The sequence below is a fragment of the Chiloscyllium plagiosum genome, chromosome 18 (assembly GCF_004010195.1).
Source record: "Chiloscyllium plagiosum isolate BGI_BamShark_2017 chromosome 18, ASM401019v2, whole genome shotgun sequence".
NCBI classification, from domain to species: Eukaryota; Metazoa; Chordata; class Chondrichthyes; order Orectolobiformes; family Hemiscylliidae; genus Chiloscyllium; species Chiloscyllium plagiosum.
The window spans coordinates 13,872,971-13,900,895 of record NC_057727.1 but is presented as its reverse complement, the minus strand read 5'-3'; the positions used below and the strand labels follow the sequence as shown (position 1 = coordinate 13,900,895).

General features: G+C 41.1%; 1 protein-coding gene across 1 annotated transcript in view; it reads left to right on the top strand.

The window, feature by feature from the left end:
- The window catches only part of LOC122558862 (guanine nucleotide-binding protein G(i) subunit alpha-2), a 245,413-nt gene that overhangs the window by 119,005 nt on the left and 98,483 nt on the right, over positions 1-27,925 (top strand). The window contains exon 4 of the mRNA XM_043707721.1: positions 3,299-3,459. Coding sequence (XP_043563656.1) covers positions 3,299-3,459 — 161 coding nt within the window. The remainder of the gene's footprint in view (positions 1-3,298; positions 3,460-27,925) is intronic.

Below are 27,925 nucleotides of genomic sequence, written 5' to 3'. Positions count from 1 at the left end.
TCAGTGTGGACTTGTTGGGCCGAAGGGCCTGTTTCCACTCTGTAAGTAATCTAATCTAATCTAATCTAATCTATCTTTTATACTTCCTTATTTCAGTTTTGAACATCCAGGCTGAAATTCCCTTGTCTCACATCAGTTGTTCGCCCATCCCTTACTGTGCTTTGAATTGGGTGGTTTGCAAAACCATTTCAAACAGCAGTTACAAGAAAACCCGATTACTGTGGGTGTGGAATCGCATGTAGGCCAGAGAGACAGTAGGTGTCAATTTCCTTCCCTAAAGAACATAGTTTACCACAGAAGTTTTTATGACAATGAATAATAGTTCATGGTCACCATTAAATTTCACCAATTGCTGTGATAAGATTTGAATCTGCCCCCCACCTCAAAAGGACCTCTAGTTACTAGCCCCATGATGCTGCCAGTTTCCCTTGTTGTCACTCAGATGGTCCCTGGTATGGAGGGATTGTCTTCTCGGCAAAACCTAAACAGATAGGGGCTCTACTCACTGAAGTTTAGAAGAAAGAGAGTTGATCTCATTGAATTACACAGATTCTTCAGGTACTTGACCAGGTAACTGTTGAGAGGATGTTTCCCCTCATGGGAGAATCTAGAACCAGAGGGCATAGACTCAGAATAAAAGGATGCCAATTTAAGGCTGAGGAGGAGGAGGAGGAGGAATTTCTTCTCTCATAGGGTTGAATGTCTTGGAACTCCTTGCCAAAAGATGTGGTGGCACAGTCCTGTGAATATTTTGGCTGAGAGATTCTTGATCAGCTGGGAAGCACGGCTTACTTAAGAAAGTGGGCATGTGGAATGTCGGTTCAGCCATGATCCTGTTGAGGGTTTGAGGGGCTGAACCCTGTTCTTATTTCTTATGGTCTAATCTGTCAACAGCATTGACCAAATGCATGTTTGCTTTTCCTTTCTACATCCGGCACTTCGCTCTTGCCTGCATTGAAAAATCATCTACCCTGGTTAGATTAGATATTAGATTAGATTAGATTAGATTACTTACAGTGTGGAAACAGGCCCTTCGGCCCAACAAGTCCACACCAACCCGCTGAAGCGTAACCCACCCATACCCCTACACCCACCCCTTACCTAACACTACGGGCAATTTAGCATGGCCAATTCACCTGACCTGCGCATCTTTGGACTGTAGGAGGAAACCGGAGCACCCGGAGGGGTCCCACGCAGACACGGGGAGAACGTGCAAACTCCACACAGTCAGTCGCCTGAGGCGGGAATTGAACCCGGGTCTTTGGCGCTGTGAGGCAGCAGTGCTAACCACTGTGCCACCGTGCCGCCCACATCTGCCTGTATATTATATTGATCCAACTTGTTTTCTGTATCTGTGGCCTATTCCAGTTTGGTATCATCAACAAATTCTTTACAGTCCAGGACAGTCCAGTAAATGAGAAACTGTGGTGGTCTCAGCACCGTTTTTGATTGTATTTAGTTGATGGAGGAAACATCTTGACCAATTTTAATGCTCTACATGATGCAGGTTATTGGTTCAGGGTCTGATGAAAACTGAGCTTTACTCTTTCTTGTTGGAATGAATGGTAACTTAGAGGTTGAATTGTGTTTTTATTTAATAAGATTGTGGTATGGTTATAACATTAATGGTTGTCACTCAGATACTTGGTCTATATCTCTTTCCCCTTTCACTGAACACACCAACTGAATTATGGATGAAGCATGTATGGTTTCTTTTTAAAAAAAAACTTAGTGTGAGATTTTTTTAAAAATCCAGTTGCTTGGAAGAACTTTATTTCATTCCTGGCATCCCTTTTAAACCACTTTAGGTAATTTTCTCACCTACTGAAGAAATAATAAGTTAGTCAAAAGGAAAACAGAGGCATGTAGCTGGCCAGAAGCTGGAATATGAAAGATTCATAAGGAGAAGCATATTGACCATTTTGCAGTTAGCCATATTGAATGCTGACCACTTAAACCTTTCATCTGCTTTGAGTATTTCCGACCTTTCCACTTGTGTTGTTTCCTGTGCAGCATTACACTGCTGCTGTAGACGGAGCTAATTTATGTGCTTTGTCAGGATGACAAGACCATGATCCTTGGTTCTTCATTCTAACTGAACAATATTCTTATTGAAATTCCTAGGCACTGAAGTTAGGTTCTTTTTGCATTATCCATAACACTTCCTATAAATGCTTGAGGATTGAACTATTCAGAATGAATTACGTCTTTCTATTCAGTACGGTACAGATGATTAATGATGTATAAATGACAATGTGCCATTGTTTGAGTCTGGGTAAGGAGGAATATGCCTGTATACATTATTTGCTGAAACACTTGCAGAGCGATCATTTATAAAATTAGAACCATGTGGACTAGTTCAATATGCACATAAGTACTGCCAGCTTCAGGATTTTTACAAATATTTCAGAATTAAAGTATTTGACTTTCAGGTGTGACAATGGGAAACTTGACAAGTCAAAGAACCAGAATTCCAGTTTTGAAATATAACAAAGTTAAATCCTGGCTGCTTATCAGTTTCTGAAATATTGTTAAAGCATTAGAGAAATATGGTTAGCATGTTTTAGAATTAGAATTCAGCTTCTTGATTTCCTTTCATTGTTTGGGGAATTGTGTAATCTCAAGTTACTGTTTTGTACTTTCAGGAACTGGAAGCAATCAAAATCCCCTAATTTTACGATCTTAGACTGTAAAGTGATCCTGATGGAGATTGATGCTTTCTTGGTACATTTGGTTGGAAGCAGGAGTAGACCATTTGGCCCTTCAATCCTGCTCCACCATTTGATATGCACATGCCTTATTCTCTCTCTCCATGACAAATTCCCACTTTCTCTCCATACCTCTTAATGCCTTTAATATCTAAAACAATTACCAATCTCTTGACTGCAGTCAGTGCCCAGGTGTCCACATTAATGCTACCAGACATCACAAGACATCGACCCAGAGTGACACATTGGAACTTTCTCTCTCTTGCTTATTGAATCTTAAATGCATTAGTTTGAATGTAGGCAACCTATGCTGTTGCAGGAAGCATTAATTCCTTGGGGTTGAACTACAGTTTTTACATTGGAGGAAACTTTATTCTTCGACTATGCTACATTTGAATCTGGAATACTTAATGTTGTGGTATTTCCCAACAATATACCATGTTAAACATCATCACTGGATGATGATCATGACAGATCTACCATATGTTGGGGGGAGTAGGAGGGGGAAAGAGCTGTCTCAAGCGGGAGAAGACTGTGATGGTGACCATTACTAGAATATTTTAACACGTGTTGCTGTGCTTGTTCTTCAGGATGATGCGCGCCAACTGTTTGCATTGTCCGGTACGGCTGAGGAGCAGGGCATCTTGCCTGAAGACCTAGCAAATGTGATCCGAAGGCTCTGGAGTGACACTGGGGTTCAGGCTTGTTTCGGTCGATCTAGGGAATACCAACTCAACGATTCTGCTGCTTAGTAAGTCTCAAAGTATTTTTTTTCTCCCTATTACTGCCTCCATTTCATTTAGTGGCTCAGCTGAAAGTAATGAATAGTAGATTATATCTGTTATGCGACTACATTTGATATTTGAGGTAACTTCAGTCACATTCAAAGCAACATGTCCAATATTGTGTTGTTTGAGTTGTTGTGAATTTTCCTTGCTCCCAATGTAGCCCATCTTGACATCCTTTTGTCATGGGGTGTGTTTGGGGGAGTGATGGGAGATTGCATTTAATTTCACCTCATTACTCAAATGTATTTTCAGTCTGTCTGAATGTACACTATACAATCCTTAAAGTAACTAAATCTGTTTTTTTGGTTTTGTTATATGTTCTAATATTTATAATTAGACATTCATCTGGATAATGGTCATAATCTCTTGGGAAATTAGATTCAGTTGCTGTTAAGGGAGTTATTCAGTATTTTTTTTTGAAATTCAAGGCTCAAAATACTTCAGGTAATAAAAAAAGGTTGTTGTTTGTTTTTAAAAATTCAGTCACTTGTATACCCTGTGCTTTCCATGCTCAGTTCCTGAGAGAATGAATCTCGCTCACAAGTCATAAAACAGACTGCTGACAAAATGCATCCTCAAGAAAGTGGATGAATTAAACTGAAACTGAATTAGATGTGAGAATCGAGGCAGATCAGAATCAAATGTGCGCGAATGATCATATGAAAGCAGTCAAGGGATTTGGAACTATGTCCCCAGAAAATTGTTAATTATAATGCTGTGTATTTCAGGTTACTGTTCTAAGATATCAATGACCGACTGAAAGCACAGAATGCCGTGCTTTAAGGAAAATGCTACAATGGAGTGTAAACTAAAGGACTAGCTACAATTGTACAATGATTTGAAATGTGAGAAGGAATTTGGATAGTGATGCTTCTTTTGGTGATTACATTATACTTTTGATAGATGGCATGTGTACTCAAATGTAATTTATTTTCCTTCCTGAACTGGAGTCCTCTACTACTTGGTTAATTAATTTCTCAATGTATAAAAACCTGAATTAATTAAGTCAATGTAAAATTTATGCTTTCGTAGGTTCCAACTGTAGTTACAGTGCCAGTCAATGTAATGTTTCTACTGCAAGTGTAGTTGAAGCTTATTTTCAAAAATAAACTTCAAGAAAGATTGCACAGACAATGATTATGATTAGATCTTAACAACTGGAGCATAATCTGGATTAGTGGTGCTGGAAGAGCACAGCAGTTCAGGCAGCATCCGAGGAGCAGTAAAATCGACGTTTCGGGCAAAAGCCCTTCATCAGGAATAAAGGCAGAGAGCCTGAAGCGTGGAGAGATAAGCTAGAGGAAGACGGGGGTGGGGAGAAAGTAGCATAGAGTACAATAGGTGAGTGGAGGAGAGGATGAAGGTGATAGGTCAGGGGTGGGGAGAGTGTGGAGTGGATAAGTGGCGAGTTTGTTTCAGGACATGGTTGAAGAGCTTCAGGGCAGAGGAAATGACCTGGGAGTTGCAGTGGGAGAGGGACTCCCTGAGATTCTTGATCCACCAGGACTATTCCAGGACACACTGTGGGCTCAAACCTAACCTATGTTAAAAGGAACAGATTTTTTATGTGCACTGCTGACCAAGATGCATCTCATAGGCCCAACCATATCATAATCGATAGTTTAGCTAGGCACATTGAAGCACAAAGTCTTGAATTCAGTGTGCTAACTGTGTGTGTATACATGTATATAGTCATGATTTGGAGGTGATTGTGTTGGACTGGGGATGTACAAAGTTAAAAATCTCAACTCCAGGTTATAGTCCAACAGGTTTATTTGGAAGCACTAGTCTCCTGAGCGCTGCTCCTTCATCAGGTGGTTGTATTGATGAAGGAACAGAGTTCCAAAGCTAGTGCTTCCAAATAAGCCTGTTGGATTATGACCTGGTGTTGTGATTTTTAACCATGGATATAGTGTTAACTCAATAGTAACAGTTGTGGTTTATAATGCTGAGTGCAATCCATTGAACATGGTTGTAAATCGGGCTCAGCTGTCACCTCTCCCATACTTGAGTATGTGTCTAACACTCTCACCATCTGGCCTGGTATGACTCTCGTTTACTGCGAGTAGATTACTGAATTTCACTCCCACTTAACTCACCTCCCCACAGCGGGGAGAAAACCTGGTTGGGGGATTAGTGTACTGATTTAGGGGTAGTACATTAAATCTGCAAACAGCACTCAAGTTGACTTTCAAAATTAAGATCAAAATACTTGGAACAGGTAGCGTAAAGAGAATGTTTCCAGCAATGGTAGATTGGTATCCTGACTGAGAGAAATAATTGCATTATAAGAAGCAGTAGAGTACAAAATAGGTCCGTGTGTTGAGATACTTTCATAGTTCATAGATTGCAAATTGGTCCCTTTCTGTGAAGGGGAATAAGGGATGAGATTCAGCATGGTTTTGCTCAGCTATTTTTCCATTAAAGCATGCTACATGTTTTTCTTGATATAAAATGTCACCTGTAGCTAGCCTGCACTCAGACTAAGGAATATGTTTGCTAAATTAGAGGACACTTCCAGTCACTGAGCATAGATTGAGCTTGGATGGAAATGTGTTGCTGGAAAAGCGCAGCAGGTCAGGCAGCATCTAGGGAACAGGAGAATCGACGTTTCGGGCATTAGCCCTTCTTCAGGCAATTGAGCATGGATTTGTTTTGATTTATTGTAGTCATGTGTACCTAAGTACAGTGAAAAGCTTAATTTGTGAGCAGTACGGACAGGTCATAGCAAGCAAGGACATAGAGATCTTATGGTGTTTCAACAGAGGGTGAGGCGTAAAGGTTACAGCTGTACAGGAGATGTATGAAGCAAGATCAACATTAAAATAAAGTTGATCTTGTTAGAGTGTCCATTCATCAGTCTAATAATGATGTGCAGGTGTTGGTGTTGAACTGGAGTGGAGTGGATGAGGTCAGAAGTTACACAACACCAGGTTATAGTTCACTCCAAAACCTTGTGATTTCAAATAAACTTAAGAAAATCACAACACCAGGTTATAGTCCAACAGGTTTTTTTGGAAGCACTAGCTTTCGGAGCACGATTCCCTCATCAGGTGTTTGTGGAATATAAGATCGTAGGACACAGAATTTATAGCAGAAGGTTACAGTGTGATGTAACTGAAATTATACATTGAAAAGACCTGGATTGTTTGTAAAGTTTCTCATCTTTTAAATGGGCATGTTGGCTTCAGTTCTTTCAGTAACTTTCTTAAAGTTACATTCTGAAGTGAACTTTAACAATAGGCGCCATGTCGATTCTAAAAGACGAGAGACTTAAACAATCCTGGTCTTTTTCAATTTATAATTTCAGTTGCATCACACTGTAAACTTCTGCTATAAATTGTGTCCTACGATCTTAAACTCCATAACTACCTGATGAAGGAGCAGAGCTCCGAAAGCTCGTGCTTCCAAGTAAACCTGTTGGGACTATAACCTGGTGTTGCGTAATTTTTTAAACTTTGTACACCCCAGACCAACACGAGCACCTCCAAATCAAATAAACCTGCTGGACTATAACCTGGTGTCCTGAACTTCTGACCCAGTCTAATAATGGCAGGAAAGATGCCATTCTTGAACCCAATGCTGAGTGTTCAAGCTTCTGTATCTTCTGCCTGACGGAAGAGGTTATTAGGCGAGCATTACTGGGGTGGGAGGGGTCTTTGATGATGTTGGCAACCTTTCCGCAGCAGGAGGAATTGTAGATGGAGTCCATGGATGGGAGGTTGGCTTCCGTGATGGTCTGGGCTGAGCTCTCAACTTTCTGTACTTTCTTATAAGCAAGAAGCTAATGTTTTGTAACAGCAACCAATTTTATTAGTGTGGGGGATTGATACACTTTTGACTGGCTACATCAGCTTGAGAAACAGGAGGCAGCAATCCTCATGATAAACAGAAACATGTCCATCAATACCACAGACTTGACAATGCCAGCAGCCCTCAATCCTTAAAGATCACATCGGCCCAACTTGGGAGGGAACAGTGTGTGCAGTGATTTGAATTGGCTTTCTGTCAGATTGGAATGTTGTAAATGTTAATGTGGGAGATCACAGGCTCAGATAGTGAACATTATTTTAAATTAGAAACACACATCTTTTGCATAAAGCTGCACACAGCAAGTTTCAGACAACTATATAAGGTAGAAACAAAAGGAGCTCTTTTCAGGCCATGTCTGAAATGCCAAAAGACAAACAGCATCTAGAACACAAGGAGATCACATGCAAGGGTGCTTGAGGCAGTACAACTGCCCAAGATACATACTATGCCTCCTCTTGATGAATTGAACTGTCCAGCAGTGTTGTCAGGAAACCACTTCACATTCAATGCATTACTCTGCAATCATCTAGCCATTATGCTTTTCTTATAAATTAGTTAAGCAATGGTTACATTTCAATGACATTTGAACTTGTTAAATGAACGAGTGTCCTATTCTGGTACAACTAGAATAAGTTACTGAATTATAGTGATCAATCAAGGCTCAACATATTTACAGTAAAAAGGCAACAGTGTTTGGTTTAAACATTCATTAACTTATATTCCCTGTGCTATCAATGTTAATCTCATGAGAGACTGAACCTCAACACATTCACAAAACAAACTGCCAGTAAAATTCACCATTAAGAAAGTGAATGAATTAAACTAAATAGATGTGATAGTCGAGAGAGATCAGAATGAAATGAGCATGAACAAGCTCAATCTATGAGGAGAAAGTGAGGAGAAAGAAGAAAATCTTTCTTCTTTCATAAATGTGTTTCCATTCATGAATAAAATATCACCAAGTTTCACATTGCTCAAGATGAGGGTGAGCTTTCCTAGTTAGCATTAACATTTTTTTTTAGATTAGATTAGATTAGATTACTTACAGTGTGGAAACAGGCCCTTCGGCCCAACAAGTCCACACCGACCCGCCGAAGCGTAACCCACCCATACCCCTACATTTACCCCTTTACCTAACACTACGGGCAATTTAGCATGGCCAATTCACCTGACTTGCACATCTTTGGAGTGTGGGAGGAAACCGGAGCACCCGGAGGAAACCCACGCAGACACGGGGAGAATGTGCAAACTCCACACAGTCAGTCGCCTGAGGCGGGAATTGAACCCGGGTCTCTGGCGCTGCGAGGCAGCAGTGCTAACCACTGTGCCACCGTGCCGCCCACACGGTGGCAGGGGCGGCACGGTGGCACAGTGGTTAGCACTGTTGCCTCACAGCGCCAGAGATCCAGGTTCAATTCCCACCTCAGGCAACTGACTGTGTGGAGTTTGCACATTCTCCCCATGTCTGCGTGGGTTTCCTCCGGGTGCTCCGGTTTCCTCCCACAGTCCAAAGATGTGCAGGTCAGGTGAATTGGCCATGCTCAATTGCCCGTAGTGTTAGGTATAGGAGTAAATGTAGGGGTATGGGTGGGTTGTGCTTCGGCGGGTCGGTGTGGACTTGTTGGGCCGAAGGGCCTGTTTCCACACTGTAATGTAATCTAATCTAATCTAATTAACAGGCAGTTGCAGCAGCCAACAATCCTCATGTTGTAAACCTCTTCATATGCAGTGCCCTTGAGTCATCTCCTTCTTCTATTATTGTGCTACTGGGATTAGTTAATTTGATATGCAGCTGATGCCTAACCTGGGACCTTCCCCAGGCTCTTATGCAATAATTATTTCAGCTGCTTCATCGGTGACCTCCCTCTGTCATTAGGTCTTAAATAGGGATCTTTGATTGCACAATGTTCAGCAGCATTAGTGAACCCCTCAGACACTGACACTGTCTACAGCCAAATACAACAAGATCTGGACAACATCCAGGCTTGTGCTGACATATGGTATCTAACATTTGCACCACACAAGTTCAGAGCATCACAACAAGAGGATCTAACCATCACCCTTTGACACTCAATGGCATCACCTTTGACAGACCACTCTTGTGTATTTCTTAACTGACTTGAGCATGTTTAGTTCATAGGAGGCTATTCTCTATCTTCATGGGGAGAATCCTATCCTTATTCGAGGATTGAGACTTGTTGCTTAAGATTGTTATATTAGAACAAAATAACTTTGAGTATCTGTGATGATTTAATTAATCATTTATACAAAGGATAGTATTCATTATTCATTATACAGTTATTGGGCTGTTTTAAATTGAATTTTAATTTAGTGAATAAATTACAAAATATACATTGAATTTTGTCTTTTTATCTGAGGAACCTTGATGTTCACAGCCTTACAGGTAAAGTTGCCATAGTCTGACCAGACCAAAGGGCCACTTCTCATGAGAATGAGAGACACCTGGTCGTGGTTTAACCCGAGGGTCAGCATGTCTCTGGCAAGAGGGGCGACTAAGGAGGAGAGCCCTTCATGGTAACCTCAGTTGGTGTGGGAATTGAGACCACACTGTTGGCATCGCTCTGTATTGCAAAACCAGCCATTCCACAGCTGAGCTAACTGACCCTCTTACTGCTTTAATGACACTGAATGAACATAAGAAAAATTAACTTAATACAAACAATGATTTGGAAGTTCTTGCTGCTAATTCGTTTTCAGGTATATATTTGTAGAAGCTTAGGCTGCTGGTGATAAATGACTGCATTGTGATTTAGATTTAAATGCAATGATCTGTTAGAAACTTACTGGCTTGAAGTTTCTGCTGAAAAAAACAGTTATTATGGCAGCATGGGTGGTAGTTATGCATGGGAACCCAGGAAGGAATCCTCAGGAAATTGAATTTTCTGCTGGACAACTAATTTCTGAACACCATTTATATTAGAGACTTTGGATTAAAATAGGAAAGTTGATCTATTAGTCTATTGAGTAACTGCTTAACTGACCCCATACTTACCTCTGGGCATATCCCAATTACAGATTCTGAGCCAATCTGGCCAGGCCCTTAATGGACTCTGTTCTCCCATTCACCCTGACCTACCCTTCTGACACTCTAATGTCATGTTTACCTTGTGTACTTATGGTTTAACATGTACAGTTCAGAATATGGCAGCTCACTACTTTGGAAAAGGGCGTATGGTTTGTTTTCCTCTGACAAGCTCCATCAGAGTGTAGAACTATCAGGATGGAAGTATGTGAGATTGCTATTCCTTGGAAAATCCAGCCCATTTGCTCTTCAGTATCTGCAGTATTCCTGCTGACTGACGACTAACCACATTTTGTACCACATGCCAGCAGACAAAATCTCTTGTACTTCTGCTACCATCGTGCAGGGATCCTGAAGTAGAAATAATGCATCTCTCAATTACTTTGATTTTGTTTGTTGAAATTACATCTTTTTTCCCCTACATCTTCCAATATTTAAAATTACACATTTGACAAATGGATGTATTTTCCAGGCTAGCCAAACTACCTTCCAGGATACTCAAGTTAGAGGAAAATGTTTAAATTTTCAACCAAGCCGAATTAAATATCTTTGGTTGCTGTTCTAATACATTGTCACTGTTCATTGAAGTGCAAATTGTTCCATGGACATTGATGCAGTGTTGAAGCAGTCTTTTTTGAGCTTTAAATGATTAAGCAGCTGTTGAAGCTGTTTTGTTGAGTAAAAGAAAAGCCAGAGTCGACAGTTTTGATCAGTAAGGGAATCGGGCCTTTTTCAAAAAGGAAAAGGCAAGAAAATGGAGTTGAGGATTATCTGATCAGCTGTGATCTAATTAAAAGGCGATAGCTTTTTTCTGTTTCTATATCTTATTGTCTTATTGTTCTGAGAAAGGGTAATTGGACCCAAAACGTTAACTCAGATATCTCTCCACAGTTACTACCGGACCTGGTGTGCTTTTCTAGCAATTTCTGTTTTTGTTTGGGTCTTACAATTGGATAAGGTGTATGGGAACACAGTTGACTCAATGTTTGCTTCCAAGTCAAATGTCACCATGACATGGCAATAAATACTGAGATTGACTGAAGAAAATAAACTCTAATGTCCTGAATTGTCAGATTCCACTTTGTGCTGTTTTTATGAAGAAAAACATGCTGAATTTTCAGTCAGAAAAGCCTCCCCTTCCACCATGAAGTCAAGTTGAATTTTGGTTTTTCACCATTTGGGAAAAAAAACATGGTGGCAATCTAAATTGATTTAGGGGGTCATGTACGCAGATCACTTATCATTAGCCACAAAAAAAGGTTAATGTTTGGCATAGAAAATGTGTTTTCTACAGCTATACAAAACCTTATTTAGATCATGTCTGGATGTCACAGTTCAGAATATATTGTCCTTTGATAGAGTGCAAATCAGGTTCACCAAAATGTTTGCAGGGTTCCAAAGGGTGGTTGATAAAAAGCAAATAATGTAAACCATGGTTGTACTCCATACAATACAGAAGGTTAAGGGGAGATTAAATGGATGTATCTGAAGTTCTTAAAATTAATTAATGGGTTAGGTGAGGAGTTTGCTGATTGATTCAAGCCATTCGCAAGAAATTGGGAAACACTTCTGGTGATAGTACTGTAGACACACACACTCTCTTACAGCCAGCTTCACTTGAATTCAAGTCCAAATGAGATGGATTTTTTTTTGCTGGCCTAGATTGTTAAGGGAAATAGAATCTGATTAACCATGATCCAGATAAATAGTGGAACAGACATGCAGTGTGCAATGGCCTACTCCCATTTCCTGAATAAAGTAACACGTAGGAGGATTTAAACAGGCCTTGTAGGCTGATTACACCACAACGTTAGCCAATTTGTTGTAAAAGCTCATGCATGAATTGTACATGTGCACACTATTTTTTAATAGAGCTACCAGTTTGATTTTGGAGGTTATGCATCAAAGTGAATGGGGTTTTCCTGATTCGCCAAGCCATAGATGAACCAATGGTCCATTACAATAATTGATTGGAAGGGGTGAATATCGCTGTTGACTTCTGTGTGATTCCTATTTTACCGTGAAGATACTTGTTTGACTTTGGTGATATGGTCAGAAATCAGGAATTTGCTCCATAGGGTAATTGTGGTGGCTGTATCTTTGTTTCCCTGACTACAGGGTCGCTACTTGAGAGCCACTGAGGTGCACTTTTTTTTTCTCTCAGCTTTTCTTGTGTTTTCAGAGATTGAAACCACTTGTCCATTAATTGCTAAAACTCATTAATAATTCGGCAGGATGTTTAACGTATAATATAATTATGCCCATGATTAAGTGGTTAATGAGGCAGGAATGTGATAAATGGTTCAATAGTTATTTCCATTTAAAGCTTTAATAATGATTAAAGTAGTGGTGAAAAGGATAGGAAGTCACCACACTTCTTTGATCAGATCACACAGCACTACAAACAGTGCTATTGAAAAATGAAACCAAATGAATGCTTCCATCAGTCAAAGATTAGCTATCTTTCATCCTGAATTGTATAGGGCTGCACTTAACCTCGGAGACCTGAAGGAAAGAGATGGAATGTAATAGAGCAGCAGTTGATCACCAGAGGTCTGCAAGAGGTCTTCTAAACCATGTTACACTGTCTGAAGAAGAGCAAAGGCGACGACCAATTTCAAGAAAAAAACTAAATGAGCCAGTTCTGAGCATTCTTCTAATAATACCTAAAAACAATACCTGGTGGTATTGATTGGCCAGTTTCCAGGTTAAGGAGCCTCTGGAGAAAGAAAAGTTCCCTATAAGCACCTACTTTGACTAGGTTTTTGTGGCTTCATGCTATATTTTGTTAGTGCCACTGTGAAAGTGATTGGAATAGTTTATGACAGTAAAGATGCTTGAGAAACACAAGTTTCGTGTTGAGTAGATTGGCTGCTGGAGGTCCAGTCATCCAGAGGGATAAGATGGAATTTTGTTCCGAATGTTTGTGGGAAATCAAATAGGTTAGATTTCCTGTCACATGAATCTCCCAGAGAGAGAGAGAGAGAGCGCGCGCGTGCATCCAATCTTAGGTGGAGAGTGAAAGGGTGGATTTTACGAACAATAAAGGAAAGTCTGAGGAATTTCGGACCTATGAAGAGCATTTCAAAATTGCAGAAGCAGGCAGAGTTATAAAAAATGCACTGCTGTGCCTGGAGATGAGGGGTTACACTTCAGAGAAGTTTAGCAGAACATCACACACAGTTAACTCTGAGGTTGGGTTGTGTTACGGCAGTTCTACAGGGCCTTGGTGAGACCACTTCTGGTGCATTGCAGACAGTTTTTTGGTTTCCTTCCCCAAGAAATGATATATTTGCCATAAAGGGACTACAGTGGCGTTCTAGTTGTCTGGTATTGGGGATGTCAGGACTTTCCTCTGAGGAAAAATTGGTTCGACTGGGCCTGTATTCTCCAGAGTTTTTGATCAGTGGAGATCAGATTGAAACATATAAAATTCTAACAGAGCTGGACAGTAGATGCAGGAAGGATGTTTTCCCTGATTGCAGAGTGTAGAATTAGGGGACACCGTTTCAGGATACAGGGTAGACCATTTAAGACTAAGGGAAAATTACTCCACTCAAAGGATAGTGAGTCTTTGGAATTCTCAACCGCAGAAGGTTGTGGAGACCAAATCTCTGAATCCATTCCAGAGATAGAGAAACATTGAGATTTTAAAGGCATCAAAGTGATATGGGCAGGAAGAGGGAATATAGCATTGAGATTGAGGATTGGCCGTGATCGTATTGAATGGTGAAGCAGACTCACCATTCAACTTTCTACAGAGTTCTGGAAATAACTGCAGCCACAATAACAGCAATGCTCATTTATATAAGCCTATTTTATATAGACTGCTATGACTGACGTCTCTGCCCATTGCTGACAATCTCTAAGTCCCACTGAAAATATTGTCCCTTGCTTCTCCAGCAATAGTGCAGCAGCCTGACCAGGGAAGGTAAATTAATTGTTTGAATGGCAAGATTTTGTATCTCGGAATTATATATAAAAGGAAGAAATCTGCAATATTAGCAATATATGCACTGCTGAGGAGGACATAGTGCAGGAGAGATTTGTTCTGTTTCCATGCCTTTTGTGTTTACTTGATTAAATAAAGTTGGTGTTTAACTCAGTATGCTAATTGTGGTTCTCTGTATACTGGAAGATCTGAAGAAAAATCTTTTCTTGAAAGTGAAGTAAGAAGGGTCAATTTTGGAGGAAAAAAAGCCTCATGTTTTCAATTGACTCAGCATCCACAACTACTTCAACACATTCCACCCTGACCTTAAATTTACCTGGATCATCTCTGACACCTCCCTCCCCTTCCTAGACCCCTCCATCTCCGTTAATGATGACTGACTTGATACCGACATTTTTTACAAACTCACCGACTACCACAGCTACCTGGATTGCACCTCTTCCCACCCTACGTCCTGCAAAAATGCCATCCCGTATTCCCAATGTCTCCGCTGTATCTACTCCCAGGAGGACCAGTTCCACCACAGAACACACCAGATGGCCTCCTCCTTTAGAGACCGCAATTTCCTTTCCCATCTGGTTAAAGATGCCCTCCAATGCATCTCGTCCACATCCTGCATGTCCGCCCTCAGACCCCACCCCTCCAACCGTAACAAGGACAAAACGCCTCTGGTGCTCACCTTCCACCCTACCAACCTTCGCATAAACCAAATCATCCGCCAACATTTCCACCACCTCCAAACAGACCCCACCAGGGATATATTTCCCTCTCCACCCCTTTCTGCCTTCCGCAAAGACCGTTCCCTCCGTGACTACCTGGTCAGGTCCACGCCCCCCCTTCAACCCACCGTCCCATCCTGGCACCTTCCCCTGCCACCGCAGGAATTGCAAAACCTGCACACCCTCACCTCCATCCAAGGCCCTAATGGAGCCTTCCACATCCATCAAAGTTTTACCTGCACATCCACTAATATCCTTTATTGTATCCGTTCCTCCCGATGCGGTCTCCTCTACATTGGGGAGACTGGGTGCCTCCTAGCAGAGCGCTTTAGGGAACATCTCCGGGACACCCGCACCAATCAATCACACTGCCCTGTGGCCCAACATTTCAACTCCCGACCCATTCTGCCGAGGACATGGAGGTCCTGGGCCTCCTTCACCGCCACTCCTCACCACCAGATGCCTGGAGGAAGAACGCCTCATCCTCCGCCTCGGAACACTTCAATGCCAGGGCATCAATGTGGACTTCACCAGTTTCCTCATTTCCCCTTCTCCCACTTCACCCCAGTCTTTATTCCCTCCCCCACTCACCTATTGTACTCTATGCTACTTTCTCCCCACCCTCCTGTCACTTATCTCTCCACCCTTCAGGCTATCTGCCTGTGTTCCTGATGAAGGGCTTTTGTCCGAAATGTCAATTTTGCTGCTCCTTGGATGCTGCCTGAACTGCTGTGCTCTTCCAGCACCACTAATTCAGCATCCACAGCCTTCTGAGGAAGTGTTCTGGATTTTCATTGCCTTTCATCTGTAAATCTCTTCCTGGTTTCACTCATCCTGCCACAGAGGAGATATTTCCTCGGCATCTATCAAATTGAAACACTTCATTATTATCAACACTTTTTAATATTTTAAGTATACAGTAAATGGCAGAATTCTTAATAGCATCCACATACTGAAGAATCTAGGCATGGAGGTCTGCAGTTCCCTGAAAGTGGCAACGCAAGTGGATAAGGCGGTCAGGGTGGCATATGGCATGCTTGCCTTTTACAGTCAGAGCATAGAGTATAAAAATTAGCAAGCCATGTTGCAGCCGTATAGAACATCAGACCACGTTTGGAATATTGTGTACAGTTTTGGTTGTCCCGTTACCAGAAGGATATGGTGGCTTTGTAGAGGATGCCAAAATGATTTGCCGGGATGTTACCTGGTTTGAAGGATGTTAGCTAGGGGGAGATATTGGACGAATTTGCTTTGTTTCATTTGAACTGTGAAGGCAACCTGATAGTGGTTTATTAGATGTTAGAGATGTGGATAGTCAGTCTTTTCCGTTCACTTCTTCACTCACTTCGGGCATAGGTTTAAGGTAAAAGGAGGAAAGTTTGAAAGCAGATTTGAGAGGCAGGTGATTTACACACAGGGTGGTAAGTGCCTGGAATGCCCTGCCAGTGGAGATGGTGGAGGCAGATACAATAGCAATGTGTAAGAGTCATCTAGACAGACACATGAATAGACCAGAAACAGAGAGATACAGACAGCATGGAGGCAAAAGATTTTTAGTTTAGAAAGGCATCATACATTAGTACATGATTTGGAGATGTTGGTGTTGGACTGGGGTGTACAAAGTTTAAAAAAAATCACACAACACCAAGTTATAGTCCAGCAGGTTTATTTGGAGGCACTAGCTTTCGGAGCGTTGCTCCTTCAGGTAGTTCAGCTCTAAAAGTTAGTGCTTCCAAATAAACCTGCTGAACTATGTTAGTATAGTGGTGGGCTGAGGGGCCTGTACTATACTGTTCTTTTGTTCCTTGTTTAGATGGTCACTCTTCAACATCGTAAGTAATACTGGACATGTTGCAAGCAGTTCTTGTCATATAATCTTTTCAGCTACAGTATCTTTTTGATGTGTCGAAAAACAGTGTTCTATATAGCATCTTTAAAGGCTATTTATAACTAAAGCATCATTTGTTTACTTTTGTGTTTCAAACCTCTTGAGATGAAGGCTGACATTTTTACCAACTTTTGAATGTGGTTTTAAAATTCTTTAGTGCAAGTCAAGGTTCTAAGATATTCAGCTACGTGCGAAAGGCTGGGGCACCCCTGATGTAATGATTTGGTGACCTTAAACACTTCATTATTATGCTGACAATCTCCCTCGGAAATGCATTTCCCACAATGGTGACCTTGACTGTGTCACCTTGCCTTAGGCCAGTAGCCATTGTTATCTGATAATCATATTAGTGGCCCCAGTCATAGGACCACACACTTTTACTGATCTGGCTGTTCTACGTCTAACATTGTATTTCAGTTTGGCAGTAAATTTTAATTTTGACATGGACATCACATTTCGCTTGAGACTGTAAAATGTGAGCAAAGTCACAGTAAAGGAAGATTAATATTTTAAAAATCCTTTAATTTGTTATACGTATGCAATAAATAACTACCATTTATTTAGTTGGCATAAATAACTACGTCTGCAGCTGATTATGCACAAGGAAGTAAGTAAATTTGTTACTTTAATTAATAAGCGGAGGATGAGTGAAAACTTATAAATTAACTGAATTTCATTCAGAATATTAACATTTACATAATTGAATAAATAAAGCATCTCTTCAAATAAAATTATTTTTATTCAAAATAAAGGGCACTTACATTGTGTATGGGTCTGAAAGGGTTAATACTGAAGAGGGACATAAGCACCACCCACTGTGGTGTGGTCGTGTGGATTTATGGGCTGATAAGGTTAGGATACGAAAGGAGTGAGAACTAACATCTGATCCTCAAAGTCTCCATTTATTGTATCAGTGTAACCTGTAACTAGTTGCTAACATGCAGTAATGTTAACGACAAGAAGATCTTCTAATTAGACCAGCAAGTGGTTTTCCTGTCCTACACTTAGCCAAACAGGTGCTGTAGAACATTACACCTAAAGAGGACTCGGGCAGTTGTCCGTAAGTGTAGTGACCTAGCATGTTCTTTCAACACTCTGCTCTAAGAAATTAATACACTCATTGAGTGAAATAATCCTGTGCCTAAAAGTTAAGGTAATAAATTGTGATCTGTGTTAAAATAGTAAATGGTCTCTGGCAAGAATAATTCCAGTAAGACAAGCAAATAAATCATCAGTCAAGTAGAACAAAACATTCCATTCTGAAATGAGAATTCTGTCTCAGCTGATGGCTGGAATTAGCTCTCAACATCCCATTCCACCCAGATCCAAGTTTGTGTTAATCGACCTGCCTGTTGCTATTAACATCCACACAGCTTCCCTCTGAGAATGCATTCCAATCCCATATATGGGATTCCCTGTTGTATCCCAGTTATCCTTTCTCCTCCCTTGAACTTTTTGACCTGTTTGTTCCTGCAGTGTAATGTTGTTCCTTCCTAAAGGGAGTCCAAACATCAGAAAGAAAATCCCATTATCAAAGCCATAAAGATGGAAAGTTTTAAAATCACAGGGCACTAGGTTCTAGTCCAACGGGTTTATTTGGAAGCACTAGCTCTTGGAGTGCTGCGCCTTCATCAACACAGCCTCCTGATGCAGGACCAGCATTCCGAAAGCTAGTGCTTCCAAGTAAACCTGTTGGTCTATAACCTGACGTTGTGTGATTTTTAACTTTGTACGTCCCAATCGAACACCGGCACCAAATCATAAAGATGGAAAGTGGTCATGCATATGAGATACAGCGGAGACCATGACCTGCAGCAATCTTAGACTTTTCAGGTCAAAAAGGTTTATTGGTCACAGATGCATAATGTAGAATATAGGACTGGATGGTTGTTCCAGAGTTTGGTCAGATTTATCTTTAGGACATGGGGGGAGTAGTTTTACTGAACCTTTTCTAGGATACAAAATGTTTTGGACAAAGTCCATAATTCATTGTCTTTGGATGGAGAAAAAGTTTTGTAAGCTAAAAGTCTTTTTCTTTTCACCGATGCTTTTATGATTTGATCTAATAAAAAGCAGAAACAAAACTGAAGTTTGCAACTAGAACTAAAGGGACATCTGGAAACTGGCTCTTGGTACATGGATATCAGTGCCAAGAAGCAAGGATCCTAATAGCATCTGTTCTTGCTTTGCTTTAAAAAAACCTCCTCTTTAGATTTTTAACTAATTCTTGCAGGAAAAAAAGGATGTGTTTGAGGGAAAGATGAAATCTCTTTGAATACCGGGGATTGTCTGCCGAAAATCTTGTTTAATAGATTTTTAATTTGTTCTGGAAATTCTGTTCTTAGTCTCATAAGCATAATAAAGTAATTAAAGATCTGAATTAACCAAATGAAGATAAATTCTCTCAATGCTCTGCAGCAGTTATTGCATGGCTACCTCATCAAAGTATAATTGGTGAAAAATTGTGGGTTGCAGGCACATTTCATTTTGTGAATAATGAAATTGTATCACTATTCAAAAACATTTCTTTCCGAACTTTCTGATGGGTATGACTCTTTATATATAGATTGGCATTTCCTTCTAAAGATGCCCTTAGTCACATTTTGGCTACTGCTAATAACTGGACTGAATTTGTTCCTCTGTTCTTGGGCACAGGTGAGAATTGTTTTAATGCAGTCTGCTTTTGTTAAGATGAATTAAATTACCATTAATGCTGCGTTTGGTTCTATTCCTCCGTTTGAATTGTTTAGCTCATTTGGCTGCACGTTCGTCTGTGTCAACATTGTGTGCATCAGACGAATGTAGAGGACTTGAGCACATAGGAGCCATGTATGACTGAAATCCTCCTGGTAACTGAATTGGCATTCAAAGCAAATAGTGAAAGGCTCGATCGATAAAAGAAAAGAAAATCTGGGACATATCAGTTGAGGATGCTCAGAGTTCAGACTTCAGTTATGAAGTAGGCTGTAGATAATTAAGATGTTGGAGTTTAAAATGTGTAATATCCTCTCCAGCTGGCATTGGATTTTCATAAGTGTTGCCTGGTGTTTGCGGAGGAGTTAACAGAACTGATATTCCTCCTATAGGAAGGAGGAAGTGAAAGAATAGCATAATACAGGACAGTTGCCTTCCATTAAAATTTCCTCCTTTTATTCTTTGAAGACAAACTAAATCAAATAATGGGGAGTGGGTTGAGGGGGGTGGGAATGGGGGTGGAAGACTTAAAATAGATTTTTTTAGACTACTGCTGATTGTTAATCCTGCCTGAAGTTTGAGAGTGCTTCCTGTCCATCCAGAATTGCCATACATAGAACAACAGAGCACAGGAACAGGCCCTTCGGCCCATCATGTCTGCACTGACCATGATGCCATTCTAACCTAACCTCATCTGCACACACATGCCCTGTATCCCTCTATTCATTGTCTATTCACTCTGTTCACGTGTCTGTCTCAATGCCTCTCAAATGTTGCTATCATGTCTGCTTCTATCACCACCTCTTAGAGATTTTTTAAAAAAAGACTACAGACGCTGGAGTCCAAAGAAGACCAGCAGGAGGCTGACAGCAAGCCAGGCAGCATCAGGAGGTGGAGAAGTCGACCTTTTGGGTGTAACCCTTTAGGACTTGGGGGTGGGAGTAAGGGGAGCTGCAGATAAAGGTTGGGGGGAGGGTTTTGCATGGGGAGAGGGACGGAGTGGTGAGGTAGGCAGAGGTGAATATAGGTAGAAGGTACAACCTGGTTGGTCAATGTGAGTACCAACCAGATTGTACCTGCGATTACGGACCAGGCCAGACCCCTCAAAACATCTCCAAAACGTAGCCCAGACCCTAACTTTGCTCGTTGTTTTAAGCAAGTGTAGAGTGGATATTCCAGGAGTGATGCAGCTGGTCAAACCACTTAGTTTTAAACAAAACAAAATTTATTTACAAGATTTCCGAATGAAGTACAACAAAAGAGAGCAGAATACACCATTACTTAATCTATCCAAAAACCTAACAGATAATCCCAGTTTAATGATGCTGTTCCCAATACTTGCAACAATCCCCATCAACAGCCCTTGGCATAGACTGTAAAATCAAACACAGGGTCTTACAGGAGAAATGTGAGAGAGCAAGAGCGAAACCAAACGAGAGAAAAGCTGAACTGGGAGAACTGGCCACTCCCCTTTCACTGTTCAAGTGTTTTTTTTCAAAAACTCGAAAGCCTGTTGCCTGAAGTAATGTCTGTTAGTTATAATCAAACTGGCCCTAAAATCTTTCAACTTAGAACAGGGGTGGGGAACCTGCGGCCTTCTAGGCCATTGTGTGTGGCCTTCTGAATGAATCCAAATTTTGCAGAACAAATGTTTTATATTTTATTTATTTTTTTTTTGTCCTTTATTATTTTTATTTTAATCCTAAAATGAATGTATTTAAAATACCAGAGAGTAAAAGAAAATTCAATGAAATAATTGTCACAGACTGACCACCACAATTAAAAAATTGCTAAGTCCTAAGGGCTATTTTGACACATGCTATGCTCATGATTTAGTTATAATGCGACTCTAGTTAGATTTTTACAAAGTAATGTGAATTTTGAAGAATATATAATTGAAGTTTCTTGGATGCAATTAGATTACAACTAACATAATGCGGCCTTCCAACATGAAAAGGTTCCCCACCTCTGACTTAGACATTTGGTAAGTCTGTGTCTCTGGAAAAAAAGCCAAGGTCAACATAACCTTGTTAAAGGAGCAACTTAGTCACACCTCTACCTGTATTCACGTTTCTTTACCTTACCACTCTGCCCCTCTTCCCACCCAAGACCCTCACTCTCAGCCCCCCTTTATTTGTAGCTCCCCTTACGCCCACCACCAGTCCAGAAGAAGAGTTACACTGGAATCGTTGACTTCGCCACCTCCTGATGCTGCCTGGCTTGCTGTGTTCTTCCAGCCTCCTGCTTGTCTATCATCGCCTCTCCTTATAGCTAATACACTTCAATCCAGGCAATGTCCCAGTTAATGTTTCTTGTGCCCTCTCTAAGGTCTCCATCCTTCCTATAGTGTGGTGACCAGAAATGCACACTGTAATCCAAATGTGGCCAGACCAAAGACCTTTACAGCTGCAACATGACTTGCAAACTTTTATACTCAGTGCTCTGACCGATGAAGGCAAGTATGTCCTAAACTGTCTTTATCACTTTATCCACTTGTGTTGCCACTTTCGGGGATATAGATTTGCACCCCTAAGATCCTAAGGGTCCAACTTTGCTCTGACATTTGATTTCCCAAAACGCACCACTTCACACATGTCCAACTTAAATATTATCTGCTATTTCTCTACTGAACCTTCCAACTGTTTTCTGTTGTGTGTGTCTGTCCTTTGACAACCTTCCTCACTATCCACAATTCTGCCAACTTACTGCAAACTTACTATTCAGGCCACATGGAAATTGGTGGTCGAGTGGCATTATCACTAGATTTTAATCCATAGACCCAGTTAATGTTGTAGGGACCCAGGATTGAATCCTGCCGTGGCAGATGGTGGAATTTGAATTCAATGCAAAAGGAAATATGGAATTAAGAATCTACTGATGACTATGAAACCATTGTTGATTTGTCGGAAAATCTAATCTGGTTCACTAATACCCTTTTAGGGAAGGAAATCTGCTGTCCTCACCTGGTCTGGCCTACATGTGACTCCAGACCCACAGTAATGTGGTTGACTCTCAGTTGCCTGCTGAAATGGCCTAACAAGTCATTCAGTTGCACCAATTTCTACAAAGTATCAAAAAAAACAGGATGAATCACCTGGCATCGACCTCTGCCCTGGAAAAGACGACGGCAGAAACAGTCCTGTTGACCATCCAAGTCCTCCTCACTAACATGGCTAGTGACAAAACTGGGAGAGCTGTCTCAGACTAGCCAAGCAATAGCCTGACATTGTCTGTAATGTATGATTCTGAGAGTATGACTATGTCTCAGATGCCATCATCCCTGGATATGTCCTGTTTCACTGGAAGGACAGACCAGCAGAGGTGGCGGCAGAGTGATATACAGTTGGGAGGGAGTTGCTCTGGGAGTTCTCAACATTGACTGTGGACCTCATGACATTTCGTTGCTTCAATTACCACGTTCTGTCCTCCATCAGCTGATGAATCAATATTCCTCCATGTTGAACAACACTTAGAGGAAGCACTGAGGATGGCAAGGGCACAAAAATGTACTCTGGATGGGGGATTTCCATGTCGGCAGCAGTACTACTGATCGAGCTGGTCAGGCTCTAAATTACACAGTCAGGCTGCTAGACTGGGTCTGCGACAGTTGGTGAGGGAACCAAAAGGAGGGATAAACATACTTGACCTCCTCAGCAATCTGCCAGACTGCAGATGCATTTGTCCATGACTCTATCGGTAAGAGCGATCACTGCACAGTCCTTGTGGAGACTAAATTCCCTCTTCACATTGAGAATAACCTCCATCGTGTCGTGTGACACTATCACCATGCTAAATGGGACAGACTTTGAGCAATAAATGCTAGCCAGACAGCGACCCAAACATCCCACAAAATGAATAAAAATGATCCTATATTTTCATCCAAATCCAATAAGAAACTAGAGGTCCCAGCACTGATCCTTGTGGAATACCACTTGTCACAGACCTTCAGTCAAAAAAACACGCCTCCACAACTACCCACTGTCTTCTGTGACCAAGCCAATTTTGTACGTAACTTCCCAACTCATCATGATCCCATGTGACTTAATTTTCTGGTAACAAAGTAGGAGATTAAATTGAGTATATATTTCATTCTTGGGCTAAAACATTCATCCACCAAATCATCATTGGATTGAGACCAATAAAAATTGATGAGAAGGAGAGAAATAAAAGGCTGCTACAGTGGATCATAATTCTTTGCCAGGGTACATTTTTGAAATGGTATATTTCTTCATCCATAAATCTCATTTAGGTACTTGCAAGATAACTGTCTCTTAGTTTCCTGCTAAATTCTCCCATGCCCTTTAAGATTCTGAAGAAGTAAATAGTGGTCCAGTAAGTCTTGATCCAATAAATCAAGATCTGATTTCCACAGAAATAAACAAACTGCTTTTGCTTCTTGTCTACTTTTTGCATAAGTAATTCTGACATGGCTTTCAATGCCTTCTGTTGCCCAATCGATATGGGATGAATTTTAACCCAAACTTGGATAAAATGACTGGCTATTCAAACTTGATTTCCCAACCTGCCTTCCATGTCCCATCATTTATGATATCCTGTTTTGGCCTATCTCCTACATATCTGTGTGTGTAAAATTGGATAAGTTTCCTGTGAAGCACTTTTTGGGCTGTTTACTACATTAAAGGTACAACATAGAAGCAACTGATGCTGTATATTGATGTATGGGTAGAATTAATGCTCAATGCAGTGAGACATTAAAGCTAATGTATTGTATTGTCAAAAATTATTTACTTCAGTATTTCTCAACCACTGGAATCATTTGCAACCATCTGTCCCATTATACGACATAAATTGTGTCAGCAGTTGGAATGCTGCGGTGGGTTTACTTTGTCTGGCACTATGTTAGCAGGGTGATGTGTCAGATTGTAGAATGATCTCTTGAGATTGTTTCCAGTTCACAAGGATAGCTGTGGCCCTATGTTACCGCTCTGAAAGCAGAAATGAAACAAAGGCACTTAGTGTGAGCACTTGAGTACGACTGCTATGCAACCAAAAACACTCAACTACTTAAAACCAAGCATCTAGGCTTCATTTGGCTGATGCCGTATTTGTAAGATACTAAAGCAATATTATCCATTGGGAGATGGGGCACTAGCTCCCTGAGGATAGTACACATGTACCTATCCTATGTACTGCGCGAACGGACAGGACGAGGAAAAGAAGTCAAGGATCTGGGATCTACATGTAGCAAATCATTGGATAGTGAGGGTGGGGTGTAATTTGCATGTGACCTCAAACTTGTCTTGGTTACCAGGTTGATGTGAATGAGAAGCTGAATAGCATCATACTTTGTACTGAGAGACCATTTCCCTTGAGCCTTTCACGTGCTCATCTAGAGCTGTGATCGTAGAGAGGTATGTTGAGACTATGCATTGTGAATAAGTGCAGCTGCACTCCCATATTGAGGGACTTTAACAGCTTTAAATAGGGAATGTGGTTAGCATTATCCCTTCGTGTCTTCAGAGGCTGGAGGTGTGGGCGAGATGTCTCCTTCAACTGGATGAATGACAGATTGGCTGCACGAAGAAAGATTGTGGAGGTCCCTTTCAAACCCAGAAGCAATGGCAGCCTCTTCAAAGTGGTGTCTAAACATTGGCATCTTAATCAGAGAAGCCCATTCAGAAATGGTAACCACCTGGATACAGAGGTGATCTTCATTTTAGCTTGTTTAGCATTAAAAAAGCACTGAATATTTCACTTTTGTTTCTGAGACTGAAATACTATATTTCAGATCGGATGTTGTTTCTGAGACTGAAATACTATATTTCAGATCGGATGTAACACGTTAATTCTAGAGCAAATCCGTCTACGCAGGAGACAAAAAACATCATGCCTTCTTTCAAGTTCAAAAGTGTGCTGCTGCCACAATAATTGTATCTTCATATTTCTCATGCCAGCTACCTTTGTAATCCTTCTGGCAGCTTGCCACCTTTTATGGACTGAGAATCTTGTGCTATGAATGTTGAGACTAATTCCCGAAGCCTGTAACCTGATGAGAATAAGAGGCAGCTGACTTGGCTTTGGGCCTTTATTCCACAGCCGACAAGATTAGTACCAAACTCATTCAGAAAACAAACTTGGTTTGAAGATCATGGAAACATAATCTTCCATGATCAAGAAGTGGCCATTTGGCTTGTTCTGTCATGTTGGCCTCCTGAAGGCACAATTCACCTCATGCCATTCCCTTGCTTTGATGTCCTTTTTTTTCTGGTTCAGATTAATGATCCTATTCCCTTTGGAAATCTTAATAGACCCTGCCTTGACCACATTCCCTGGCAGTACATTTGAGATCCTACTTGTTGTATGATGAAGCTTCTACCTATGTAACAATTAGCAGAAGAACCAATGGCCTCAAATATGTATCCTCTGGTTCTCCATCCTGTTGCCAATGGGAGTGATTTCTCCCTATCTATTCTGTCCAGACCCCTTCTGATTCTGAGTACCTTCAGCATATCACCCCTGAACTTGCTCTTCTCTGGGGAAAGCAATTGCCACTTCTCCAATCTTTAACTGAAATTCTTCATTTCTGGAACGTTATGATTATTTTCTGCATGCCATCGAATGCTATTACATGCTTCCTAAAGTATGAAGGAGCAGGTATAACACTCCAGTAGAGGGGGAGGCGATGGCTTAGTGGTATTTATCGCTGGATGTTTTATCAGAGACCCAGGTAATATTCTGAGGACCTGGGTTTGAATCCCAACATGGCAGATGGTGGAATTTAAATTCGGTTTAAAAAAAAACTATAATATTTATGGTTTGATGATCATGAATCCATTTCTGATTGTCAGAAAAACTCCAAATGGCTCCCTGATGTCCTTCAGGGAAGGAAACTGGGTCATCCTTACTTGATCTGATCTACATGTGATTCCAGACCCACAGTAGTGTGTTTAACTCTTAACTCCATGCAATTAGGAATGGGCAATAAATGCTGGTCTAGCCAGCGACACCCTCATCCCATGAATGAATTTTTAAAAAAGCCAAATTGTTTTGTTCAGATAGAGTTTCTTTACTTTTGTATTCTATCACCTTATTGCTAAAGCTAAGCTGTCTTATGCTTTATTAACCACCCTCTCAACTTATCCTGCCACCTTCAATGATTTAAGAACAAATGCACTGCCTTTTGCCTTGCACCCTTTGATCCTGTACTCTTTTAGGAATTGTACCCTTTAGTTTCAGTTGCCTGTGTTCTTCCTCCCAAAATGAATTGTTTTGCACTTGTTTGTATTAAATTTAATCTCTTTTGTCGACACATTCCATCAACCTGTCCAAATCCTTTCAAGTGTCGATGCTGCCCTTCTCATGTTTCATAATACTTTCCACACTTTGTATAATTAATTTTGAAATTGTGCCCTGTACACTGATATGTAGGTCATCAATATGGATCAGGATGAGCAGGAATCCTAACAGCAACCCCTGGAGAACTCCTCTATAAATCTTAGTCTCGTCCAAAGAACAGCCGACATCAGTACTCTTTGTTTCCTATCACTCAGCCAACCTCATACACAAAACACTGGGGAGTTTTGCTCACGTTCAGATCATTAGTGTCCTGTTTGATTTTCCCCCGTGAATATGTCTGGTCAGTGCAACTATGCTGCAGTCTCATTGTAACACCTTCAGAGTAGTATGGGTACTAGCCCTGTAACAAATTCACAAGTAACTTGGAATTTGAAAGAATCTCAAGTGTATATTACACTTCATGTCAGCTGTGTAGCTGTGCTCACTCTATCCCCAGAATCTGTATGATCTGCTGTCATTTCCAGCATTTTTTTTTTGTTTTCAGTCCAGATTCCAGCATAGAACATAGAACAGTACAGGCCCTTCAGCCCACGATGTTGTGCTGAGCACTTACCTTAATCTAACATCAACCTAACGGTGGCTCAGTGGTTAGCAGTGCGCCCTCACAGCGCCATGGACCCGGGTTTGATTCCAGCCTCGGGCAATTGTCTTTGTGGAATTTACACATTCTCCCCGTGTCTGCGTGGGTTTCCTCCAGGTGCTCCGGTTTCCTCCCACAGTCCAAAGAAGTGCAGGTCAGGTGAATTGGCCATGTTAATTGCCCAAAGTGTTAGGTGCGTTTGTCACAGAGAAATGGGTCTGGGCGGGCCTGAGCCAAAGGGCCTGTTTCCACACTGTAGGGAATCTAATCTAACCTACACACCCCTCAATTTACTGCCATCTATGTGCTTGTCCAGCAGTTGCTTAAATGCCCCTAATGTCTCTGACTCTACTATCACTGCTGGCAGTGCATTCCACGCACCCACCACACTCTGCGTGAAGAACCTACCTCTGACATCTCCTC